Below are 23718 nucleotides of genomic sequence, written 5' to 3' on the forward strand. Positions count from 1 at the left end.
TTTCGTGATGTCACTTGATGAACGTGACCCCTAGCCTATGACTGACCCTTTGGCCAGCCCCCTTTCTTTCCCGCCATTACTTCTATATAAGTGCCCTTCCATATTAAAGTCTTTGAGACGCTTTTCACCACCGCAGCGTGTCCCTGATGCCTTCCTTTTCGCCTCCGCCCTCGGTAACATGTGGGGGGCCTGGGGGGAGGGGAAGCTTCAGCAACCCGTCCTCAACTTAGCGCTTGCCCGTGTGAGCACGCCTTTGGCCTTCCGCTGGCGGAGGGCCAGGCTGAAACTCTTTCATAGAGTTTGTGGTTACCATTCTCCCCGTGGGGGGAGAAAGGGGGTGTCCGGAACCCCAACAGTTTCCCAGCACCTGTCCAGTGTATCAGAACTAAGGTTAGTTAGTGACAATTCCTTGGCTCACTCAGGCTTTCTGAATCAGAATAGCTGAGGTGAAGTCCAAGGACCAGAGTAACAATGAACACCTTGGTTTAATCCTGGTTAAAGGACTGAGAGTCACAGTACCCAGTTCACATTTTGGCCTTGCCATTTACAAGCCCTCTGGCAACATCCTTCACCTTATTGAGCCTCTACTTCCTACTCTGTAATCCAGGAGTGAAATAAGGTCATGAAAGTGAAACGCCCAGACCATTGCCTTGTACATTCAGCTACTGTGGACTATTAGGATTTCAGACACCTTCTCAATCCCTGGGACTTTAGAGAGGTTCTTTCTCGGAGGTCCTCTGGGCAGCACACAACCTTGGCCTAGGAAGGTCTGGACCCAGAATGCTGTACCACCTAGTGATTACTATGTGGGAACATGCCCAGCCCTCCAGCTGAGGTCTTCTGCTAGTTTGTTATAGGTTCAACCCTGTCTCCTGCCCACTGCCATCCTCCCATTCTGCCCTACTTTCTGGGGAGCTTAATTGGCTTGGCACCAGTTCTGGCATTTCTCTCTAGTTTTGTAATAAAATAGGTTGCTCAGATCAGCTTTCTCTACCAGGGAGGCCACCTGGCACAGAGAAACAAGAAGCAGGGAGGAAGTTGGGGAAAACAGTTTCTTGACAACACTAGTTTCAGTCTAGTATTCTCAAGGGGTAATTTTCTCCTCACACTAGATGATCCCCAGGAAGGATCCCTTAATTCTTCCTTCCCTAGCTCATCATTTTAATAAAATTTTCATTCATTCATTCATTCATTCATTCATTCAGTATTATTTACTCTATGAGTTCAGGCTCAGTGACCTCCAGGGGTTGTAAACTTCATCTGTAAAGGACTAGATAGTAAATATTTTCAGCTTTGTGTGTCTATATAGTCAGCGATTATAGAAGAAAGTAGTTGTGGACGACATGTAAAAATGAGTGGGCATAGTTGAATTCAAATGAACTATTTGTAGATAATGAACTTTGAATTTCATATAATTTTCACACCACAAAATATTCTTTGGAGCCGGGTGAGCACAGATGGCTTACATCTGTAATCCTAGCTACTCAGGAAGCTGAGATTTAAGGATTGCAGTTCAAAGCCAACCCAGGAAAAGATCCAGAAGTGGTGCTGTGGCTCAAGTGTGTAGAACACTAGCCTAGAGCAAAAAGGAGCTCAGAGTTTGAGCCCTAGGACCGGCATGTGCACACACACATATTCTTTGGAGTTTTTTCAACCACGTAAACAAAGCCATACAAAACAGGCAACAGTCGGTGGGGCCATGTCTTGCCAGTCAGAGCTTAACAAGTAAGGTCAGGATATTTTATGCCTTGTTTGTGCTAATATCTTTAACCAAAATCTTCACCTTGGGAGAAGCTCAGTGAGAAGGGGATGCCCCAGCCTATTAAAGTTCAACCTCACAGTCCTCCCAGACTCTATCCTCTCCTTGACACTTGTGTTACATATGGGGACTCTTATGTCTCCTTTAGGATGATACCAGAAGATTCTGTGTGTGTGTGTGTGTGTGTGTGTGTGTGTGAGAGAGAGAGAGAGAGAGAGAGAGAGAGAGAGAGAGAGAGAGAGAGAGAGAGAGAGAGTATTGGGGCTTGAATTCAGGGTCTAGACAGTGTTCCTTAGCTTTTTCACTCAAGGCTGGCAGTACAAGAAGCTTTGAAGGCAAGAGTCAGAAAGTATTTGGGTCTTGGACCCTCCCTTTGGTGAATGGCCTTGAAGTGAGTGCCTTAACATTCCTATGCCTCCTTTTCCTCCTCCATAGTACTTCATAGGCTGTTGAGAAAATGAAGGAACACACACACATATGCATATGCAGTGCTCAGACAAAGGTCTGACATGGAGCTTGTGAATTCTTGTCACAGTTTCTTCTCCCCAACCAAATCCAGAACCTAGAAAGACTCTAGGCACCAAGTAGTTCACTCAGTCCCTCCTTTCCAAGTCTCAACTTCCAGACTAAAAGAAAAAGGCCCCCAATTCTGTGCCCAGGAGTTTCTCTAAGCTCCTAAGAATAATTTCCTTTGCCCTTAACCTGGAGCATTTCCAATCTGGCTTCTTTGCCCTGCAGTAAAATGATGGCTTTGTCTCTCCATGTAGACACCCAGGCTCAAGAAACTTTACCGATGCCAGGTGCCAGTGGCTTATACCTGAAATCCTAACTACTTAGGAGGCTGAGACCTGAGGATCTCAGGTCAAAACCAGTCCAGGCAGAAAAGTACCCAGGAGATTCTTATCTCCAATAAACTACACAAAAAAGCTGGAAGTGGTGCTGTGGCTCAAGTGGTAGAGCACTAACCTTTAGCACAAAGAGCCTCAGGTACAGCCCACAGGCCCTGAGTTCAAGCCCCAAGACCATCGAAAAAGAAAAAAAAAAAGTGTACAGATAAGGCTGTGTCTAGCTCTACTCCTGGAATGAATTGTGGAAGAGGTTTCTTGGCTTGGGATGAAGTGAATGGGAGCCCATCATACCTATTAGTCCATGGTCCATGGTGTGGCTAGGCTTCCCAGATCAAGGCTCTGAGTATCTCAGTCATGATTTATAACAAATACTTCAACAAATACAAATTTCTCTACTCTCCAGATACACACCCCCCCTCCCCACAAGCAGGTACCCAGCTACCTCCACCTCCCAGAGCAACACTACTCCCTCCCTTCAAGAGCCTGTGTTATCTTATCTGGTTTAATTCCTTCATAGAACTGATACCCAAGTGGAATTTTATTATTTGTCCTTGAAGTTCCTTTCAGTCTCCCTTCTGCTGGAATTCAAGTTTCTTTTTTTTTGTAATTTATTTATTAATTAAACAAAAAAATTTTTGACAAGGTGTTGTGCAAAAAGGGTACAGTTACATAGTAGGGCAGTGTGTACATTTTTTGTGATGTCTTACACCCTGTTTTTCTATCCCTTGTCTAGGTCAGGTAGACATATATACAATACACAATGTACCAAGAACATATACAGTAGCCACGTGGCCTATGCCAAAGAAAATTCGCCTAGGGCTTTAAATGTAATGTCAACATTAGACAATATGTCGACAATAGTTGAATTCAAGTTTCTTGAAAGCTGGATTTGTCTGCTAGAATCCTCACAACTACCACAATCAGATGATTTTGTCTGTGTATTCTCTCTCTCTCTCCTCCCACTTCAGGCTTTGAGTGCTGAGATTACAGATGTGAAACACCACAGTCGGCTAACACCGACTTCTAATACTGGCCACAGTATTTAACTTATTTGGGACAGTGAGAGACAGACACAGAAAACTAACGGGAATCAAAAAGAGAAGGGTCCGAGGCCTGCATCGGCTCTCCCAACTCAAAGGGCCGCATTCTTCTGCTCCGCCCCCGCCTCCTCAAAGTTACCAATCAGAGAACGAGTCTCACCGTGTCGCTATCTTCCCGCGACGAAGCGGCTGGCTGCGACGTTTCCTCTTGACGGAGTCAAGGCGCGGCGGCTATGGGCAGCCGGGAGGTGCTGGGCCAGGCAGCCCGGCTGGCCTCCTCGGGCCTCCTCCTGCAGGTACTTTCTGACCCGCCAGCCCCAGGACTTTTTGGGAGGCAGCCCTAAGGGCCCGCCCCGAGACCCCCTCCCGCGTTGTTGGAGGCCAGCCACCTACCCCCACCCCCGGCTGTGGAGTTTAGGTGGCAGAAGACCGTGGCGGTGGTGCTGGGGTGTCTGGGCCCGGCGTTGGGAGCCGCGTTCAGTCTTGGATTAGTGGCTGCAAACACGCCATTTGTGCTCTGAACTTTCTATTTGCCATATGGCGGTAAGAGAGAATTCGGTCTAGTGGCCAAGGCAAGGGCATTTCGTGTTAGAGAACGTGGTATTTTAAAGGCAAGGTGTTCATTTTCTTCTTGCCCCACCCCGAACCTCAAATACTTTCCTTCAGACTGACTCCCACCGATTTACAGCGGCCATATGGCATAACTTAGAACAGGGATCTGGGTTCAGGCAGGCCTTCATCGGAACAAAGTACGGTGACCCAAGACTAATGACGTCACCGGCAGAGCCTCAGATTCTTTTTCTTTTTAATTTTGTATTGTTATTACAAAGGTGATGTACAGAAGTGTTATCCCGAGTCTTGATAGAAGGAAAGTAATAATATGCTAATAGTATCTAGTGCATAAGGATTGACAGATTATTTGGACAAATGCACTTAATGTAATGTGCACTTAATAAATTTTGGCTGCATCCTGTGTGCCTCTGGACAAGCCCCTGACTCTAATTTTTGTCATTTTCTAAATATGATACATGCCTAAAGGCTATTGAAAGGCTATTGAAAGATTCTTGCAGCCCTAGCAGTTCATTGTCCAAAGTGAAGTGGCCCTTTTTTCCTGTCTGACTCTCTAGCTAATTAACTACTTTACACAAGTTCTGAATCCACCCTCTTTATTATCTTAAAGAGGTATACACTGAGGTTAGGAGAAAGAACTAGGAAGACTTGGGCTCTAATTTGGGCCTTCTCACCTGCTAACCTTCCCGTGAGAAAATTGCTTGACTTCTCTGAACATTAGTTTCTTCATCTTCAGTTAGAAAAATGATGCAAATCAGAGTCATTAGGAAGATTAGGTTAAATCATGCCTGTCAAGTACCTGGCACATTACATATACATGTTAGCATTTTTTTCCAAAAATTAGGGGGGCTGGGAATGTGGCCTAGTGGTAGAGTGCTTGCCTCGAATACATGAAGCCTTGGGGATTCCCCAGCACCACATATGTAGAAAAAAACCACAAGTGCCACTGTGGCTTAAGAGCTAGAGTGCTAGCCTTGAGCAAAAAGAAGCCAGGAACAGTGCTCAATCCCTGAGTCCCAAACCCCAGGACTGGCCAAAAAAAAAAAAATTAGGGTAGTAAGTTTTTAAATGGTCAGAGTAGGGATGAACTGATATCTGCATAAAACAGAATAGTATCTTGCACACTGCATTTGCTTAATGTTAGTAAATCCTCACATAACCCTGTTTATCCTTGGTTGTTTTTTCATCTCACAGCATAAATACCTGGTGTCAATGCTTTATCCATAGTGTTGACTTTTTCACCTTTAATAATACCTTACTACCTAGAGTAGCTTCAAAAGAAAAGAACAAATGCACCAATTGCTCATTGCTGTAGTCCTAGCTACTTATGAGGCAGAGATCTAAGGATCTTAGTTTGGAGCCAGCCTGAGCAGACAAATCCTCAAGACTCAACTCCAGTTAACAAGCAAAAAGGTCAAATTGAGCTCACCAACTGTGAGTTACAGTGTGAGGTCTTAAGTTCAAGCCTCAGTTCTGATGGCCTACTTGTTACCTCAAGCAGTGTCAGCTTGCTTGTGTGGGTCACTTTTGAGTCTCGTGTTTCCTTTGCAGGTCCTGGTTGTTTTTAAGGGTCAAATTATTAATAAATGTGAAAGAGCTTAAATTGTAAAGTCCTTTATGCAAGCAAATGGAGCCTTTGTTGCACTAATAAGGACTTGAGGCAATTTTTTTCAACTTTTTATTATCAAACTGTTGTACAGAGAGGTTACAGTTTCATACATTAGGCACTGGATACATTAGTTGTACGGTTTGTTACTTCGTCCCTCATACCCCCCTCCCCCCATCCCCTTTCCCTTTCCCCCTATGAGGTGTTCCATTCACTTAGACCAAACAGTTTTGCAAGTATTGCTTGAGGTAAATATTATGTAGCCTGAGCAACCTCAGCTTCATTTAGCTCTAACCTTTATTCAAACCAGTTAGGAAATATGGATATGGTCTTTGACCTTAAGTGGACAGTGATCCCTTTCAAGCAAATACAAATGTAAGAGTATGGATAGATTTTTTAAATAGCCATACAATTTAGATTTCTTGAGTGGTTGCTATTGTTTTTGTGCTGGTACTGGGGCTTGAACTCAGGACCTCATGTTCTTGTTCAGCTTTTTTGCTCATGGCTGGTGCTGTAACCACTTGAACTATATACCTCCAGTTACGACTTTTTGCTGCTTAATCGGAAATAATAGACTTGTGGATTTGTCTGCCTGGGATGGCTTCAGAGATCTCAGCTTCCTGAGAGCTAGGGTTGTAGGCATGAAGCATCAGCACTCAGCAAGGTTTCTTGAGTGTTTTTCATTCAATCTTGTATGTTTCCTTACACTACAAAGCTAGTGTTTCAGGAAGCTTTGTGACTGACTACATTTTATTTTTACAAGAATTTGAAAGCTTATTTTGTCTTAACTATGAGCTAGCCATAGTATAAATACTAATGTCTTTCGTTTATATATGTTTTTCGAAAATGTTTCACCTCTCTTTGTATATTTTTTGTCGGTTGTGGGGCTTGAACTCAGGGCCTGGGTACTGTTCCTGAACCTCTTTGTGCTCAAAGCTAGCACTCTACCATTTTGACCCACAGCACCACTTCTGGCTTTCTGGTGGTTAGTTGGAGATGAGAGTCTCACAGACTTTCCTGCCTAGGCTGGCTTAGAACTGGGATCCTCAGATCTCAGACTCCTGAGTAGTTAGGATTACAGGTGTGAGCCACAAGCACCCAGCTCACCTCTATATTCTTTATTCTTGTAATCAATCCTATGATATAACTTCATTTGACAGAGGAAGAAATTGAGGCTTATAAAAATTAGAAGATGGTAGGTCTCAGAGCTAAAGGGTAAGTTGGGATTCTCAGCTGAACTTTTTCTAGTAAGGACTCCATAAATTGGTTCCAAGCCTCTTAACACTGAGTACAGAATTTGGTGTATACATATATAGCTGCATGTTTCTGAGAAGAGCTAACTGACCCCATAAAGATTAAGATGGTGATAATTTTGACATTGGAGACTGCCATTCTATGAGACGGGGACAGTTTTACTGGTCAAGAGATTTTTAGACTGTGGTGGTCATTTGACACACTTTCAATGAATCTTTCAAAGTATGGCTGTTCACAGGTAGTCCTGAGAGTGCTTGACACAGAAATGATGTGTTATCTGCTGCTGAGATGCAGTGTGGAATCAGTAAGACTTGCATCCTGTCCAGCACCTTCATTTGGCACCCCCCATCTCCTTGTAGCCTTCTTGTTCTCTTGTAGACACATGGGAAGAAATTTTGGTTCAGGTGTTTTCTTTTTAAAACATTTTTAAGGGCTGGGGATATGCTTGCCTCGTATACATGAGGCCCTGGGTTCAATTCCCCAGCACCACATATACAGAAAACGGCCAGAAGTGGCGCTGTGGCTCAAGTGGCAGAGTGCTAGCCTTGAGCAAAAAGAAGCCAGGGACAGTGCTTAGGCCCTGAGTCCAAGGCCCAGGACTGGCAAAAAACAACAACAACAACAAAAACATTTTTAAATTGCTATAAAGGTGATGTACAGAGGGGTTACAGTTGTGTAAATCAGGAAAAGAGTAGATTTCTTTCAGGGTTGGGAATGTGGTCTAGTGGTAGAATGCTTGCCTCGTATACATGAAGCCCTGGGTTTGATTCCTCAGCATCACATATATAGAAAAAGCCAGAAGTGGTGCTGTGGCTCAAGTGGTAGAGTGCTAGCCTTGACCACAAAGAAGCCAGGGACAGTGCCCTGGCCCTGAGTTCAGGACTGGAGCAAAAAAAAAAAAGTACATTTCTTTTTTCTTTTTCTTTTCTTTTCCTCTTTCTTTCTTTCTTTCTTTTTTTTTTTTTGTTCAGTCTTGGAGCTTGAACTCTGGGTCTATGTACTGTTTCTGAGCCTCTTTGTGCTCAAGGCTAGTGCTCTACCACTTGAACCATAGCACCAGTTCTGCCTTTTTCTCATATGTTTATTGAAGATAAGAGTCTTACAGACTTTCATGCCTGGGCTGGCTTCAAACCATGATCCTCAGATCTCAGCCTCTTGAGTAGTTAGGATTACAGGCATGAGCCACTCACACCCAGCTAAGAGTACATTTCTTTTTCAACAGTGTCACCCCCTTCCCTTGTTTTCTCCCAGGGTATTTTTCTTGAATTGTCAAATTTGAAAGTCTCAAGATATTCTTGGTCAAATGACATGGCTGGACTCTTGTTTTCTATTATTATTGTAGTTATTTAGAAGATGTGTCAACTCCTCTCTGGAGAGGAGAAAATACTAATAAAGATATGCAGCATTTTCTATTATATTCTGATTGAGAAAAGCAAATTTCAAAGAGATGAATGTAATTTTTAGAATCCTTATAAATGACCAGGAAGATAAGGAAGAGAAATTAGACTGTATAATTTCTAGCGAGTCTGCTATAACCTGCAGGATCTTCTTGCAGTGCTTATTTCTAAACAGGCTGGAGGGTTTGGGCTAGGGGCTGGATAATAAGAATCACTAATACAATTTGTGTGTACATGTGCCAATCCTGGGGCTTGAACATTTTTTGCTCAAGGCTAGTGCTCTACTACTTGAGTCACAGCTCACTTCAAGTTTTTTGGTGGTTGATTGAAGGTAAGAGTCTCACAGACTTTCCTGTGTGGGTTGGCTTTGAACCTCAATCTACAGCTCTCAGCCTCATGAGATTATAAGCATGAACAACCAGTGCCATCTTTACAACTCTTTCTGCCTTCTAGAGTGCTTGACTTTAAACCTAACGAAGCTCATTGAATGTATGAAAGCCCCTCTTTTCTTGTCAGTAAATTAGGGAAACCCCAGGTACCATACTACATAAGAATGGTAAGGGACTCCAAGGAGTAAAATTCTAGAACAAAGACAAACAAGTTGAGCATCTTACTAAAGAACCTGTGGCAAAGCTGCTGTATGTTGCTACATCGCATTAAGGAGAGCAGCCACATGGTCTTCATTTGAACGCAGTAAATACTCCTAACATTATTTATTCTTTTGTGCTTTTTTTTCTTCTATAGGTGTTGTTTCGATTAATCACCTTTGTCCTGAATGCATTTATTCTTCGCTTTCTCTCAAAGGAAATTGTTGGCATAGTGAATGTGAGGTAAGAGGGCATGCACTGTGGCACTGTTGACAGCTTACATCCCTATCTTATTGTTTTCTGCTGTATACTTTGTTTTTTCTTTTTTAAGAGATGTACACCTTTACCAGAAGCAGAATGTTTCTGCAGTGAGCAGAGGAGGGGTGGCGCAGGGGTGGGGGATGATCCTGCAGTGTTGCTTTTAATGGACCCATGAATTGTTTTCCATTAGCAGCCTTCAAATGCACATTTTTCTGCCAGTTCTTCCGGTTCTCATGCTCTTACAACCCAGGATAAGAGTAGGAGTAATTCACTGAAAACCCCTTCTCAGGTATAATCATGTGTTCTTATCCTGCTGGTAGCAAAGGAAGCATGATTTCTGTAGTTTGTGAAGATGTACTTCATAATTGCAGGGTTGGAATAGCCACCTTCCTTTCTTCCTTGGTGATTTTGTATTTGGAATGCAATAATTGGGATCAGAACTTGAGTCCTTGTCATTTCATTAGTTACTCAGTGGCTCTTGGAAAGCTGACTTAGTCTTTTAGCTTTGGCTTGTTTTTCCCCCCTCTTCTGTTCAATAACAAACCACACATATTTTGTATTTACAAATGACACAGAAGCATATAAGATGATGTGAGTGCTCAGAATATCTGTTTCTCAGGTGTTTTTTCTTGTCCTGGTAAATAAGACAGTATGTTCTAGACAGCATTTCATGTCTGGTATTTACCAAACACATGTCCTTGGTTTTGTTCTCAGAGCCTAGTGGCAGTTCTTAAACTTTTATTGACCAAGGAGTTATCTGGGAGCTTTGCACTATATAGGGCCGAGGAAGGGTCTGGGAATCTGTATTTTTACAAGCTTCTTAGGTGATTTGTGTATGTGTAGGTACTAGGACTTGAATTCAGACCTCACACTCTCACTTAATGAGGCTTTTTTCGCTCATAGCTGGTGCTCTATCACTTGAACCACACCTCCAGTCCCAGCATTTTGTTAGGAAGAAATAAAAGTCTCTTGGATTTATCTGGCTATACTGGCTCTGAACCATGATCCTCAGACCTGAGCCTGATGAGTAGCTAGGATTATATGTGTGAGTCTATAAATAAGCTGATCTGAAGCAGAGACCATATTTTGAGAAATACTATTTTAAGAGTAAGACAGAAAAGCATCTCATACAGTCTTCTGCAATTAGCAGGTACCTGCATTGACATCTCTTGCCTGGCCCCCTACTTAAGATACGGTTCCATCTCTGCATTTACACTGCTGGGCAAATGAAGCACTGGCAATAAGGATAATCCATAGACACTTCAGAGACCTTAACTGAGCCATTCCCACTGTGGCTTAGTCTGGGCTGTTGCCTGTTGAGACAGGGAAGCTTCAGTTGCTACTGAGGTGCTTACTCAGATACCACCCACCTTTGAGGTACCCAAGCAGACCTTGCTGAGCTAGACTGTAGCAACCTCTGTGATGTTTGCCAACCATAATTGTCGTTACTGTGATTCTTTTGGACAGCACTTCCATGCTCACTTTCATGCTTTTACAGGTGTTTTAGAGTGATTTGACTCAGCGTGAACAGAAGGTTCCCATGCTGTGTGGAGTGGTAGGCTTTTCCTTTTTTTTTTTTTTTTTATGCTGGTCCTGATGCTTGAACTCAGGCCTAGGTGCTACCTCTGAGCTTTTCTTCTTCTTCTTTTTTTGTGGTTTTTTTTTTTTTTTTGGTTGGCTTAGAGATTTATGATGTCTTAGGGCTAATCTTAAGAGTTTAGACTGTTGGACTGTGAGAGTCATTAGTCTAATACTTAATGTAAGCACTTTTTATGTTAACCTAGGAATACTAGACCATTTAAAAAATCTTGAAGGCTATTTTTATTTAGACATGAGTAGCATTCAATGAAGATTTTGAATTAGTATTTATAAGACCTATTTTTTTCTGGGGCATGGAATATGATTTATTCGGTAATAGGTGGAGGCTGCCCATTGTACAATCATCTTGAACCTCTGAGCTTTTTTGCTCCAGGCTAGCACTTTACCACTTGAGCCACAGTTCTACCAGCTTTCTTGATAGCTAATTGAAGACAAGAGTCTCATGGGCTTTCCTGCCTGGGCTGGCTTAGAATCTCAGTCCTCAGATCTCAGCCTCTTGAGTAGCTAGGATTACAGGCATGAACCACTGAAGCCTGGCTCCTTTTCTTTTTATAGTCAGCATCACACCTCTGGCCATAGTTACTAAGCCTGCAGGTTCTTGGGTTCACTGTAGCAGTTTTCTATCTGCTGTAGGTACACACATGCAGGCGTGCCTTATTTAGTTCCTAACTCTACGTAGATAGATGAGACGTTAGGGAATCCTGTAAAAGCCTATTATCTTTGATCTCACCACCAGAAGTTCATGACTTTTCTCATCCTTGTTGCTGGGGAAAAAAATCAGGAGTTGGTGCTGTAAAAACAAAACAAAATGAATTCCTTACTGGTTTTGCTTTTCTTTACAGACTAACACTGCTTTACTCAACCACCATCTTCCTGGCCAGAGAAGCCTTCCGCAGAGCTTGTCTGAGCAGGGGCCCCCAGCAGGACTGGAGCCAGACCCTTAATCTTCTATGGCTCACGTGAGTTTGTGCTTTGGCAAGAGACATGTTTCAGAAAGGCAAGCCTAGTAAGTGTTGTAAGTGAAACAGCAGCACCTTTCTAAAACTGAATTGTCTCCAAGTTCCATCTTATAGTGGGTTGCTGGGAGGTGGGGATCTGGGTAAGAAGGAGAGTGGTCGTGTTGGAGGAGCTTCTTGGTTTCAATTTCCCTTTGGATGTCCAGGAACTGAGAGGTAGTTCTGGCTGGAGGTTCTGGCTAGATGTTTCTGGACTTGATATTAACCTTTATGGAGGCATTTTTGCTGTTCCTGATCACTGATCTGGGTCCCACCTGTGCCATCTTTCTTATTCCTAATTTTTTTGCCCCACTGTATCTTTTGAGCTTATTAGTATTTTTTAAAGTCTTCTAAGGATTTCATTACATCTTTAATTTTGTTATGTGATTTTAGCTCTGATCTCTTAGAATATTCTTGAACATCAAGCACATTGTCTAAAAATTGTAATGCTTTTTCTGTAGCTGGATGCTCACAGAGAGGGCTGGCAGTTGAGGTTGTTTCCCAATGCTGTCCTTGCATAACATTTCATTGCCTCACAGAATGACTGTCATAGTGCTGGTAGGTGTTCATTTTATTAGAGGACTGTTGACTACCCAGTAATATTTAAGTGCTCTCTTACACACCTGAAGCATGGACTGTTGGGCATTTGGGGTGCAAGATCACCTGTATAGTGCCTGTTAGTAATTCTAGCACAGACAACAGGCCCTTTCTTTTTGGATATTTCCTCACTGAATCAGTATAACCCAGGATATAGGAATGTAGACTTTAGAGTTAGTTAGGGTTCTTTGGTTCTTGGCTGCCTATTCATGACCTTGGTCAAATTGCTTAGTACCTATAATCCTCAGTTTTTTTCATCTCCTAAATGGGATAATGGGCAAGCAGCATTGTGTCAGTGAGTTAAAGGGTTTGAATCATAGTTGTGCCCACACTCTACTAACAGCTACTTAGGTGGTAATTGCTTTTATTATGACTAATTTTTTATGTTCAATATTACTATTTTAACACATTTTTACACTTACCTATTGTATTAAATGTTTTTTCCAACATTCTAGAATCCCCTTGGGTGTATTTTGGTCTTTATTCCTGGGCTGGGTCTGGCTGCACTTACTTGAAGTACCTGATCCAAATGTAGTTCCCTACTATGGAACAGGAGTGGTGCTATTTGGTCTCTCAGCAGTGGTGGAACTTCTAGGAGAGCCCTTCTGGGTTTTGGCACAAGCACATATGTTTATCAAGCTCAAGGTAGGTGTGCTTTCTGTGAATAGAAAATGTAAATAGTAAGGGAAAAACATGTTTGTTTTAAAAATGTTTTTATAGGTGATAATTATTTTTCCAGATCTAAAAAAAACTACATGGAAAAAGGTAACATGTTCAATTAAATTCATTCGTCAGATGGGCTGAGCTAAAATTGATCTCTGCTAAATAGGGTGTGATGTTGTTCACCTGTAATCCTAGCACTTGGGAGAATGAGGCAGGAGGATCCTAAGTTGGATGCAGCCTGGATTACATACAGAGTTTGAGACTAGCCTGAGCTACATAGCAAGACCTTATCTCAAAAACCAAAGGATCCTATTAGTTGAGTACTTATACTGGCTTTTGTCAATATATTAACTAAGTTTGGTGCCAGTAGCTCATGCTTATAATCCTAACTTCTCAGGACTCTTATCAGGAAGATCACTGTTTCAGGCCAACTTGGGCAAAAGGTTCTCGAGACCTCATCTCAACAGAAAAAGCTGGGCACACTTGTCATACTAGTTATGATGGGAAGCATAAATAGGAGTGTCACTATCTAGGCCAAAGGCATGACCTTATGTCAGAAATAACCAGAGGAAAAAGAGGGCTCAAGTGATAGAGTGCTGGCCTAATAAGTGCAAAGTCTTGAGTTCAAACCCATACAACCAAAACCAGAACATCATTTAATACATGCAAAAGAATAATATATCTAACATATGCGCAAACCTACCATCAGTCCATGAAATAGAGCATTACTAATGCTTATGCCCAACTATACTCCACACTCACCATAACAACCACAATGGATTTCCTGCTTGTCATTCTTTTGTGTCTTTACTTTTTGATGAAGTCTGTAGAATGTACCTTTACTCTGGATTTTCTGGTTGTCATTCCTTTTTGATAATGTCTATAAAGTGCACTTTTACCACATGTTTTCAGGTAATTGCTGAAAGTCTGTCAGTTATCCTCAGGAGTATCCTGACAGCTTTCCTTGTGATGTGGTTGCCACACTGGGGGCTGTATATTTTCTCTTTGGCCCAGGTAAGAGTCATGGCTTTTAATTTTATATAATCTCTGTTGCTCTGTTTTTTCAGCTTGGTCCCATTACTTTGTGTGTGACATTCTCAGTATTTATGCCCATGAGGAAGGCTGGAAAGTCCAGAAGCTGCTTTTCTGGCTGTTATATCCATCCTATTCCATATATTGACACCATTGGTGTCTTTAGGAACTTGGGGAAGGCCATGCCCTTGTCCACATTGTCAAGTCGAAAGGTTTTCTCTTTTGTTGTTTTTTGTTTTGGGGGAATTTTTATTTTTTTTTGTCTTTTTTGGTACTGGGGATTGAACCTAAGGTGTTACACTTGCTAGGCAAGCACTTTGCCACTGAACTTTTATATCCCAGCTTCCATCAAAAGGTCTCTAGTCAGTCTTATACTATATTGATCATGAGTTGTCTAATGGTCTTATAGAAATGGAAAACCAAAAATAAAACCATAAAAACAACAGTAAGGGGGTAGGGCGGGAACAGAATTGCATGTGTATTATTTTCCTTGAATTTCAATCAGTTGTTTGTAGAATAGGAGGAAATTCTCCCAAGCCTGTTTTAAACCTAGATTGAAATCTCACATAATTCAGAGAAAACCAAGCAAGTAAGAACAGGTACATTTTCAGTTTTAGCAATTTTGGTTTTATTTTCATCTTAGTTCATATTTCTACTTGTAATAAAAGTATAACTAGGGCTGGGAATGTGTCATAGTGCTAGAGTGCTTGCTTCGCATGCATGAAGCCCTGGGTTTGATTCCTCAGCACTACATACCCAGAAAAGGCTGGAAATGGCGTTGTGGCTCAAAAGGGAAAGTGCCTTGAGCAAAAAGAAGCCAGGGACAGTGCTCAGGCCCTGAGTCCCAAACCCCAGTACCAGCAAATAAATAGAAAGTTTGAGTTTAAAAAAGAAAAAAAAGTATAACTAGAGTTATTAGAACATCTTATGGGGCTAGGGATATGGCCTAGTGGCAAGAGTGCCTGCCTCATATACATGAGGCCCTGGGTTCGATTCCCCAGCACCACATATACAGAAAATGGCCAGAAGTGGCGCTGTGGCTCAAGTGGCAGAGTGCTAGCCTTGAGCAAAAAGAAGCCAGGGACAATGCTCAGGCCCTGAGTCCAAGCCCCAGGACTGGCAAAAAAAAAAAAAAGAAAGAACATCTTATGATACACAGCAGTTTTTAAGCTTGGTTGTTTATTCCAAGGTTTCATATGCCAGTCGAAGCTGACATCAAATTTGAGATCCTTCTGGCTCAACTTACTTACCAAGTACAGGGATTACAGATGTTCACCAATATTCCTAGCTCCTGTTTGTAGTGTTTACTCATATGATGAAAATAAATTAAGATTCTACTTAGTAATGATTCATGTAAGTTTTTTCATTGTCCTAGGTAAAAACTACAGATATTTTTGTGAAACACAGAAAAGCTAGATTTAGAATAAAAGAATGGGAATTGCTTGTAAAAGTAGTCTGCATATAGTTGTATATTTTAGAGAAGTTATGTGTTTGGTTACTTTCTGCCACATTTTATTGGATCTAGAATTACAGTTCACATCATTTATCATGGTTTTTATGCACTCTCTATAGTAAGGTAGAAGAGTAATGGAGACACTCAGTTATTGGTTGGCTTTCCTAAGGAAGAGCCAAGTTGTGTGTTTATGGTAAGAGTTTGTGATTGTCATATCTCCTACCAAGATTATGTCCTGGATCATAGTTCAGCAAAGCTAATTCTGAATTTATTTGCTAAGACTTCTGAGAGCTCTTCTGTGGGACAATCACTGTCAGTGTCAGTGTGAAAACTCTTTTAAGAGCCAGCAATACCTCATCGCAGCTGGAGAGCCCCAGCCAGGGCAATGGGATTCTCCTTTGTCAAACTTGATTCTAACTTCTTTAAACTGGTCCTTGTCTTGTCAAATAAAAGGCTTTCTCCAGAATAATAACAAACTCTTATAATCAACAAAAAAGACAAACCATTCGATTAAAAAATGAGTAAAAGAGTTGAGTAAACCTTTTTCCAAAAAAGATATACAAATAAATGGTCAGTAAACACATGAAAAAATACTCAACATCTGCAGTTATTAGGAAAATGCAGATCAAAACAAGAGGTACATTTCAAACCTATTAGGATGGCTGTCATCATCATTGTCCTCATCGTTGTTGTTGTCTTCGTGGAGCTTGAACCTAGAATCGTGGGTGCTGTCCCTAAGCTCTTCTGCTCATGGCTAGTGCTCTACCACTTGGAGCTACAGCTCCATTTCTGGTTTCCTGGTGGTTAAGTAGAGATAAGAGTCTCATGAACTTTGCTGCTCGGGTAGGCTTTGAACTGTGATCCTCAGATCTCAGCCTCCTGAGTAGCTTGGATTATAAGCATGGGCCACCAGCTCCTGGCTTGTCTTTTTTTTTTTTTTTTTCTTTAAGCCAGGCACACATGTAACCTTGTCTACTCATGAGTCAGAGTTTGGGAAGACTGAAGTTTGAGGCTGATCATCTAATATGGGAAATGTAAATAGAATGTAAATATAAATAGAAGAATATAGTTCAGGCTAGCCTGGGCAAAGTTGAGACCCTTTTGAAAAAATAATGAAAGCAAAAAGGCTACAGTATTGTTCAAGTGGCAGATTGCCTGCCTAGCAAGTACAAGACCCTGAATTCGAACCCCAGTATTGGGAGAATGAAAGTAGAAAATCATATGTACTGGTGAGGTTGTGGAGAAATTGGAACTTCAGTACACTGGTAGTAGGCATGGCAAATGGAAGCTATAGAAAATAGTGACAGTTCCTCAAAAAGTTAAGCAGAAATCATATGACCCAGCAGTTCCAATCCCACGTATTTTGCTGAACAAATGTTCAGCAAAAACCTATACACCAATGTTCATAGCAACACTATTTTTATAATGGCCAGAAGGTTGAAACAATCCAAATATCCAGCCACTAATAAATAAACAAAATAGGCTTGGGATATGGCCTAGTGGCAAGAGTGCTTGCCTTGTATACATGAGGCCCTGGGTTCGATTCCCCAGCACCACATATACAGAAAATGGCCAGAAGTGGGCGCTGTGGCTCAAGTGGCAGAGTGCTAGCCTTGAGCAAAAAGAAGCCAGGGACAGTGCTCAGGCCCTGAGTCCAAGCCCCAGGACTGGCCAAAAATAAATAAATAAATAAATAAATAAATAAATAAATAAATAAATAAATAAATAAATAAAATAGGGCTGGGGATATGGCCTAGTGGCAAGAGTGCCTGCCTCATATACATGAGGCCCTGGGTTCGATTCCCTAGCACCACATATACAGAAAATGGCCAGAAGTGGTGCTGTGGCTCAAGTGGCAGAGTGCTAGCCTTGAGCAAAAAGAAGCCAGGGACAGTGCTCAGGCCCTGAGTCCAAGCCCCAGGACTGGCCAAAATAAATAAATAAATAAATAAATAAATAAATAAATAAATAAAATAAAAAATAAAATAAATAAACAAAATAAAACATTTTATATCCATGCAGTAGAATAGTATTCATTCATAAAAGTGAAATACAGGGTGACATGGTCCAAAAAGAAATGTACTCTTTGCCTGACTTATGTAACTGCAGTCCTTTTGTACATCACTTTTTTAATAACACTTAAAAATTAAATAAAGTGAAATATAATATATACTAAAACATATATGAAATTCAAATACTAATCAAAAGAAATCAGACACAAAAGGCCACATGCTGTATGATTCCATGAATATTCAGTGTCCAGGTCAGGCAAGTATAGAGACAGAGTAGATTAGTGATTACTAAAGGATTTGGGAATGGACAGAAAGGAGCACAATTTTTTGTTTTGTTTTGTTTTTTGAATGATGAGATATTCTGGAATTAGTGTTGATGATTGTACAACACTAAATGTACTAAAAGCCACAAATCATACACAAAATAGTTAAAATGGTTCCTTCTATTATGTGATTTTTTTTGTTATATAAATTAAGCCATTTATTGTAGAGAGAAACTCAGATGGTAGAGCTTTTACTGGTCTTTTAATTCCTTCAGTCTTCTAATGGCAGACTTGACTGTGACGGCAGAAGTGGTATTGTAGGTCCAGGTACCCCCAGCAACTGTTTTCATGCAGGAACCACAGTGCCAGATGCCCACAGCTTGCCTCTTCATCTTGGTCTTGCCACAGAAGGAGCCAGGTGTACTTGGCGTGCTGACTGATTTTTATTTTTTTCACCATCTTCCGGAGTGAGGCACCGTAGCGGGTGCCGCATTTACCACCGATGCCGACCTTCTTGGTGCCGTTTGGCCATGTTGCCGCAACTCAGGTCCAGGCCCAGAGAGCCTATTATGTGATTTTTTTCTTAATAAAAAAATTGGAGAAGATTCACATGAATATGATACCCTGCCACAAGATTGCTTATAGTTTAGTTTCCCCAAAGCTCTGGTCAGCAGAAAAGTGAAGAAAGGCAGAGACATTTATCACCCAGAACATTGGCTTTTCGGCTAGAGGTCAGAACCTGAACCTGGTGGTTGGTAGGCTGGTGGTAGGTATAACTGAGAGCAGAGAAACCTAAACCTATCAAACTTAAACCCTTTCTCCTTGCCATGAGCTTTTCGACAGGAATGTCTTTGGTGTGGCCAGGTTGAAATCAGGCCCTGGAGGGCTCTGTTCTTTTTTTTTATTTTTGGCCAGTCCTGGGGCTTGGACTCAGGGCCTGAGCACTGTCCCTGGCTTCTTTTTGCTCAAGGCTAGCACTCTGCCACTTGAGCCACAGCGCCACTTCTGGCCATTTTCTGTATATGTGGTGCTGGGGAATTGAACCCAGGGCCTCATGTATATGAGGTAAGCACTCTTGCCACTAGGCCATATCCCCAGCCCCTGTTCTTCTTCTTCTTTTTTTTTTTTTTTTAATATTGTCCAACTGATGTACAGAGAGGTTACAGTTTCATATGTTAGTCATTGGATACATTTCTTTTTTTTGGGGGGGGGGTTCAGGAGGTCTGCATCTTAAGATTGTCACTCAAGACTGCAGCCCTGTTTTATTCTTTTTTAAAAATTTTATTTATTAATTGAACACAAATTTTTTTGACAAGGTGTTGTGCAAAAGGGGTACAGTTACATAGTAGGGCAGTGTGTACATTTCTTTGGATACATTTCTTGTACTGTTTGTTACCTCCTCCCTCATTCTCCCCTCCCTACTCCCTCTTCCCCTCCCCCCCGTGAGTTGTTTAGTTGGTTTACACCAAACAGTTTTGCAAGTATTGCTTTTGTAGTCGTTTGTCTTTTTATCCTATGTCTCTCGATTTTGGTATTCCCTTTCACTTTCCTAGTTCTAATACCAGTATACACTGTTCTTGAGCTAGCATGTGCTTCAGAGGGAAAGAGGATAGAAGAAAGCTTGCGAAAGGGGCCTTTTTAGATACTCCTGTCTATCCATTGAACAAAAGCCTGGCTATTGCTCCTGGCTAGAAGCCACTCTTTATCCAGGATGGGTGGAGGGAGAGGTAGGCCCCTTAGTACCCCACCCTTTCCTCCGTCTTATACTAGTTCTCACCCTGCTTATGCACTGAGTAGATAGGAGAGACTCAGGAGCTCAATAGTGCTTTGTAATAATAATAAAAAAAAAAAGACAGATTTCCAGGGTTTGTGGAAATCCACAGTCCTAGATGGTATCAAGTTCCTTGCCTAGAAGTACAGTTAGGACACCTAAATCTTCAGTGTACTGGGTAGATAGTGAGAGAGCTATTTCTTTGACCAAATACTATCAATAGGAGAGTTTATGATATTGTGGATTGAGCTAGTGGCTGTTTGTCTGTGGAATTTATGTTCTCCCAGGTAAGTATTTGCTTGGAGATGCTGAAGTGGAGCTGAGTCTGAGTTAATGGTGTTCTTTTCCAGAGGGTGAGGTTCTACACAATAGCAAGGGTAACTAAGAGACTTCTAGGGCTGGGAATGTGGCTTAGTGGTGGAGTGCTTGCCTAGCATGCATGAAGCCTTGGGTTCAATTCCGCTGTGGTTCAACTGCTAGAGTGCTAGCCTACAGCAAAAGAAGCTCAGGGTCAGAGCCCAGGGATTGAGTTCAAGCCCCAGGATTGTCAAAAAATATATTTAAAACAATAAGAAGACAGTTCTATTTCTTGATTGGTATTTGCATCCAGATTTGTAGGCATATCATAATTATGCCTATATTAAAGCAATCTAATTTCCTATTGTTTTTTTCCCCCCCCAGATTTTCTATACTACAGTCTTGGTGCTCTGCTATGTTATTTATTTCACAAAGTTACTGAGTTCCCCAGAATCAACCAAGCAACAAACTCTTCCTGTCTCCAGAATAACAGATCTATTACCCAGTATTACAAGAAGTAGAGTGAGTAATGCTTTTTTTTTGTCATTTACCATTTTAATCACAGATGATAGTTATCCTTGAGAGACAGAAATTGCAACTAATGTATTGATGTAATAGGAATAATAGTTTCATAGCTCATGTTTATCCAGTGTTTGCTGTGTACTAGGTCAGGATTTCCAAATCTTAAGTACTTGGTGACATTTTGTTTGGACAGTTCTTTGTTATAGAGACTGTCATATGCATTGTAGAATGTTTTTACCCCTGGCTTCTGCCAGTACCAGTCCCTTCCCTAATATAACACCCAGAAACATCTCCAGACACTGTCATATGTCTCTAGGGACAAAATTGCTCCCAGTTGAGAAGCACTGTGCTAGGCCTTATTCTGAATGTTTTATGTCCTTTAATGTTTACAAAAACTCTGAGAACTTGACACTGGCACTATTTTTATTTTAAGATTGAGGAGCTATGGCTTATCCAGTAGTACCTGCCCAAGATGAAGGTTATAGCAAGGACCAGAGCTTGGAGAGGCTCCAATGCCAGTAGACCTCTGTTCACTCTCTCTATTCTGCTCTTTTTTTGTTTTTTCCTTGGATTGACTTCTGGCATAGGCAGTGTTCAGAACTCTGAGAAAGCAAGGAGGGCTTCTCCTCCCCGCCCCCCAGTGGTTTGTTTGTTCCTTCCCTTTTTTTGGAAAAGGTTTTGCAACATAGCATAGACTGATCACAACCTTGCTAAATAGTCCAGGCTGGCCTTGAACTCATGATCCTCTTACTTCCTACATCAATCTTCTGAGTGCCACCATGCCCTAGTCCCAGGACTGGCAAAAAAAAAAAAAAAAAACCACACCAAAACACCCAAAAAACAAAAACAAAAGCCAGAAGACAACCCCTCCCCCCCAAAAAAGCCAGCTGTGTTCTCAATTTTTAACAAATGATTCTCAATTGTGATCAGCTGGCTTTCACCTAAATTGACATTAGTTTTGGATATGACTATGTCTCCTCTGAAGTCTTAGATAGTTAGGACTTCAGGTCACTTTTGCCTGAATCTTCTGCTAGCTGCTCACAGGTCTGAGTACAGAAAAGTCCCTCTTCCCCTGAGGACTCAGAGTGTTTACCCTCACCAGGCTTAACCATACTGGGACATCATCTGTGCTCCAGCATTTGAACTGTTCATATGAACAAAGAAGAGAAGACAGTGAAACAATCTTATGTCAAGTGTTTGTCAAACACTTCCATGGGCTCAGATTTCTGAGTCTAGGTCCTCCCCCACTCCCCCCAGTACTAGGGTTTAAACTCAGGGCCTGTGGTAGCTAGGCAAGTACTCTACCATTTGAGCCATACCCTCAACCTTTTACTGTTTCCCCCCACATATGGCATCATACTTTTGTATGATCTGCCTCAGACTGATCCTCTAACTTTGTCTCCTTGATAGCTATTATTAAAAGCATGCACCACTATGTCCATCAGAGGCTTAGTTTTGTTTTGTTTTTTAATCTGTCAGGTTTTCTGGTATGAGAGTCTGATGAGTTAAGTTACTTGATGCTGTGGCCTGGCACAAGTGAGTGTCCCTAAGTATGAATCAGTCTTGTTACCACCAATACGCTGCCCCTCTGAGAGCCAGGTTGGCTCTGTTAGAGCATATCAACAAGGCCAACCCTGATGGCTTGTATGAGGGCTCAACAGTTTAATCTGGCAGCCTACCTTGAAAGTACCCTGCATGCTCTGCTGGAACAGATTTCCTGATCCTGAGATAGTTGTTTCTGCTTGGCACACAGTTATACAAAAGAGGTCATTCCTGGGTCTTAGGAAGTTCCAAGGACTCTCTCTAGACCTCAGAGGTGTTCTGTTGTTGTTTTAAGACAGAATCTCCTATGTGCTCAGGCTGGTTTCAAACTTGTGGGCTCAAGTGATCCCCTGGTTTCAGCCTTCCATGTAGCTGGGACCACAGGCATGTACCAAGTTTTTGTTTTGAAAGTGAGATTGTTGGCCTGTATGACCCATGAGGCCTTGAGGAGTTCCATGAGAATATTTGAACTTTGAAAGGAGCAATTTACAATTGCCATTGACTACATGCCCTGTGTCTGGCACTGTGCCAAGCCCTTACCACTGATGGTTGTGTTTAATCATTCCAAAACTCTGAAGAGATAAATAATATTGTCTCCATTTTATAGAAGACAAGACTGAGGTGATGAGTCTAGTGACTAACCCCAAATTATTCAACTTGTTTTAGATCCACTTCTTTCTCATTTCTTTTTGGAAAGCAATTGTCATCTGTGTCAATAACCCTTTGTCATCTGTGTCAATAACCGGTAGGCTGTGCAGACTTCCAAAAGAAATTGGCTTATTGCCCATGGTAGTTATTTATTTACTTAAAGATTAAGAATTTACAAGAACAAGGGCTTATGATTTTCAAAAGAGCAGAGATGAGATGGATCTGAGTGCAGACTGTGACTTTACTTTGGGTAATATGCTTTGACTACTGGGAACAGTGTTCTGTGCTGGGGGCTCCCTGAGGAGAAACCAGTATAATGATTAAATTATTAATGAGTAATTTATTAAATCAGTTTGGTCAAGCTATGAGATTTGTCTTCCTATTCTTGTAGAACTCCATGTCCTTTACAGATACTTATTTAGGCTTCTAATAAATTAGTGACACATGAAATAATTGCTGTCTTTTATAGTCTTTGATATTCTTAGTGATTTAATATGAGAGCTGTGCTAATATTTAAATAAAGCTAAGGAATTTGGCATAGCAAACATATTCAAAGGATTTCTGTGTTGAATACTATACCATATACCTTGAATTTGATCCTTGTCCTCACAATTTGCATTGAGATGGGGAGATTAGATGTGTAGCAAGCTAACTGCAGTATAAGACAGTGCATGTGACTAGGGTTATCAAACAGAAGCAACTACAGGGGCTGGGGATTTGGCTCAGCGGAAGAGCGCTTGCCTGGCGAGTGCAAGGCCCCTCAGCTCTGGGGAAAAAAAAACAAAAACAAAAACCCAAAACAAACAAGCTCAAACAGAAGCAACTACAAAGGAGTGACAAATTCCATTTGGGAGTATTAAACAAGTTATTTTTGAGCTGGACCTTAACACATAGGTGAGCAGAAGTGAAATATGTTTGTACAGTGGCATCTGTGATCACAGGAAAGAAAAAACTGCTTAACCTGTGATTTAAAAAAATCACAGTAATATCTGGGTACTGGTG

At 41.5% G+C, this 23718-nt stretch overlaps 1 protein-coding gene and 1 pseudogene across 1 annotated transcript in view; one reads left to right on the forward strand and one right to left on the reverse strand.

Moving 5' to 3' along the window:
• The first annotated feature begins 3834 nt into the window (after positions 1-3834).
• The window catches only part of Rft1 (RFT1 homolog), a 44008-nt gene continuing 24124 nt past the window's right edge, over positions 3835-23718 (forward strand). Inside the window, exons 1-6 of the mRNA XM_048355833.1 lie at positions 3835-3943; positions 9219-9304; positions 11764-11880; positions 12969-13158; positions 14089-14190; positions 20389-20526. Coding sequence (XP_048211790.1) covers positions 3881-3943; positions 9219-9304; positions 11764-11880; positions 12969-13158; positions 14089-14190; positions 20389-20526 — 696 coding nt within the window. The 5' untranslated portion in view covers positions 3835-3880. The remainder of the gene's footprint in view (positions 3944-9218; positions 9305-11763; positions 11881-12968; positions 13159-14088; positions 14191-20388; positions 20527-23718) is intronic.
• LOC125358355 lies at positions 18128-18765 on the reverse strand (annotated as a pseudogene).

This window comes from Perognathus longimembris, chromosome 10 (assembly GCF_023159225.1).
Source record: "Perognathus longimembris pacificus isolate PPM17 chromosome 10, ASM2315922v1, whole genome shotgun sequence".
NCBI lineage: Eukaryota > Metazoa > Chordata > Mammalia > Rodentia > Heteromyidae > Perognathus > Perognathus longimembris.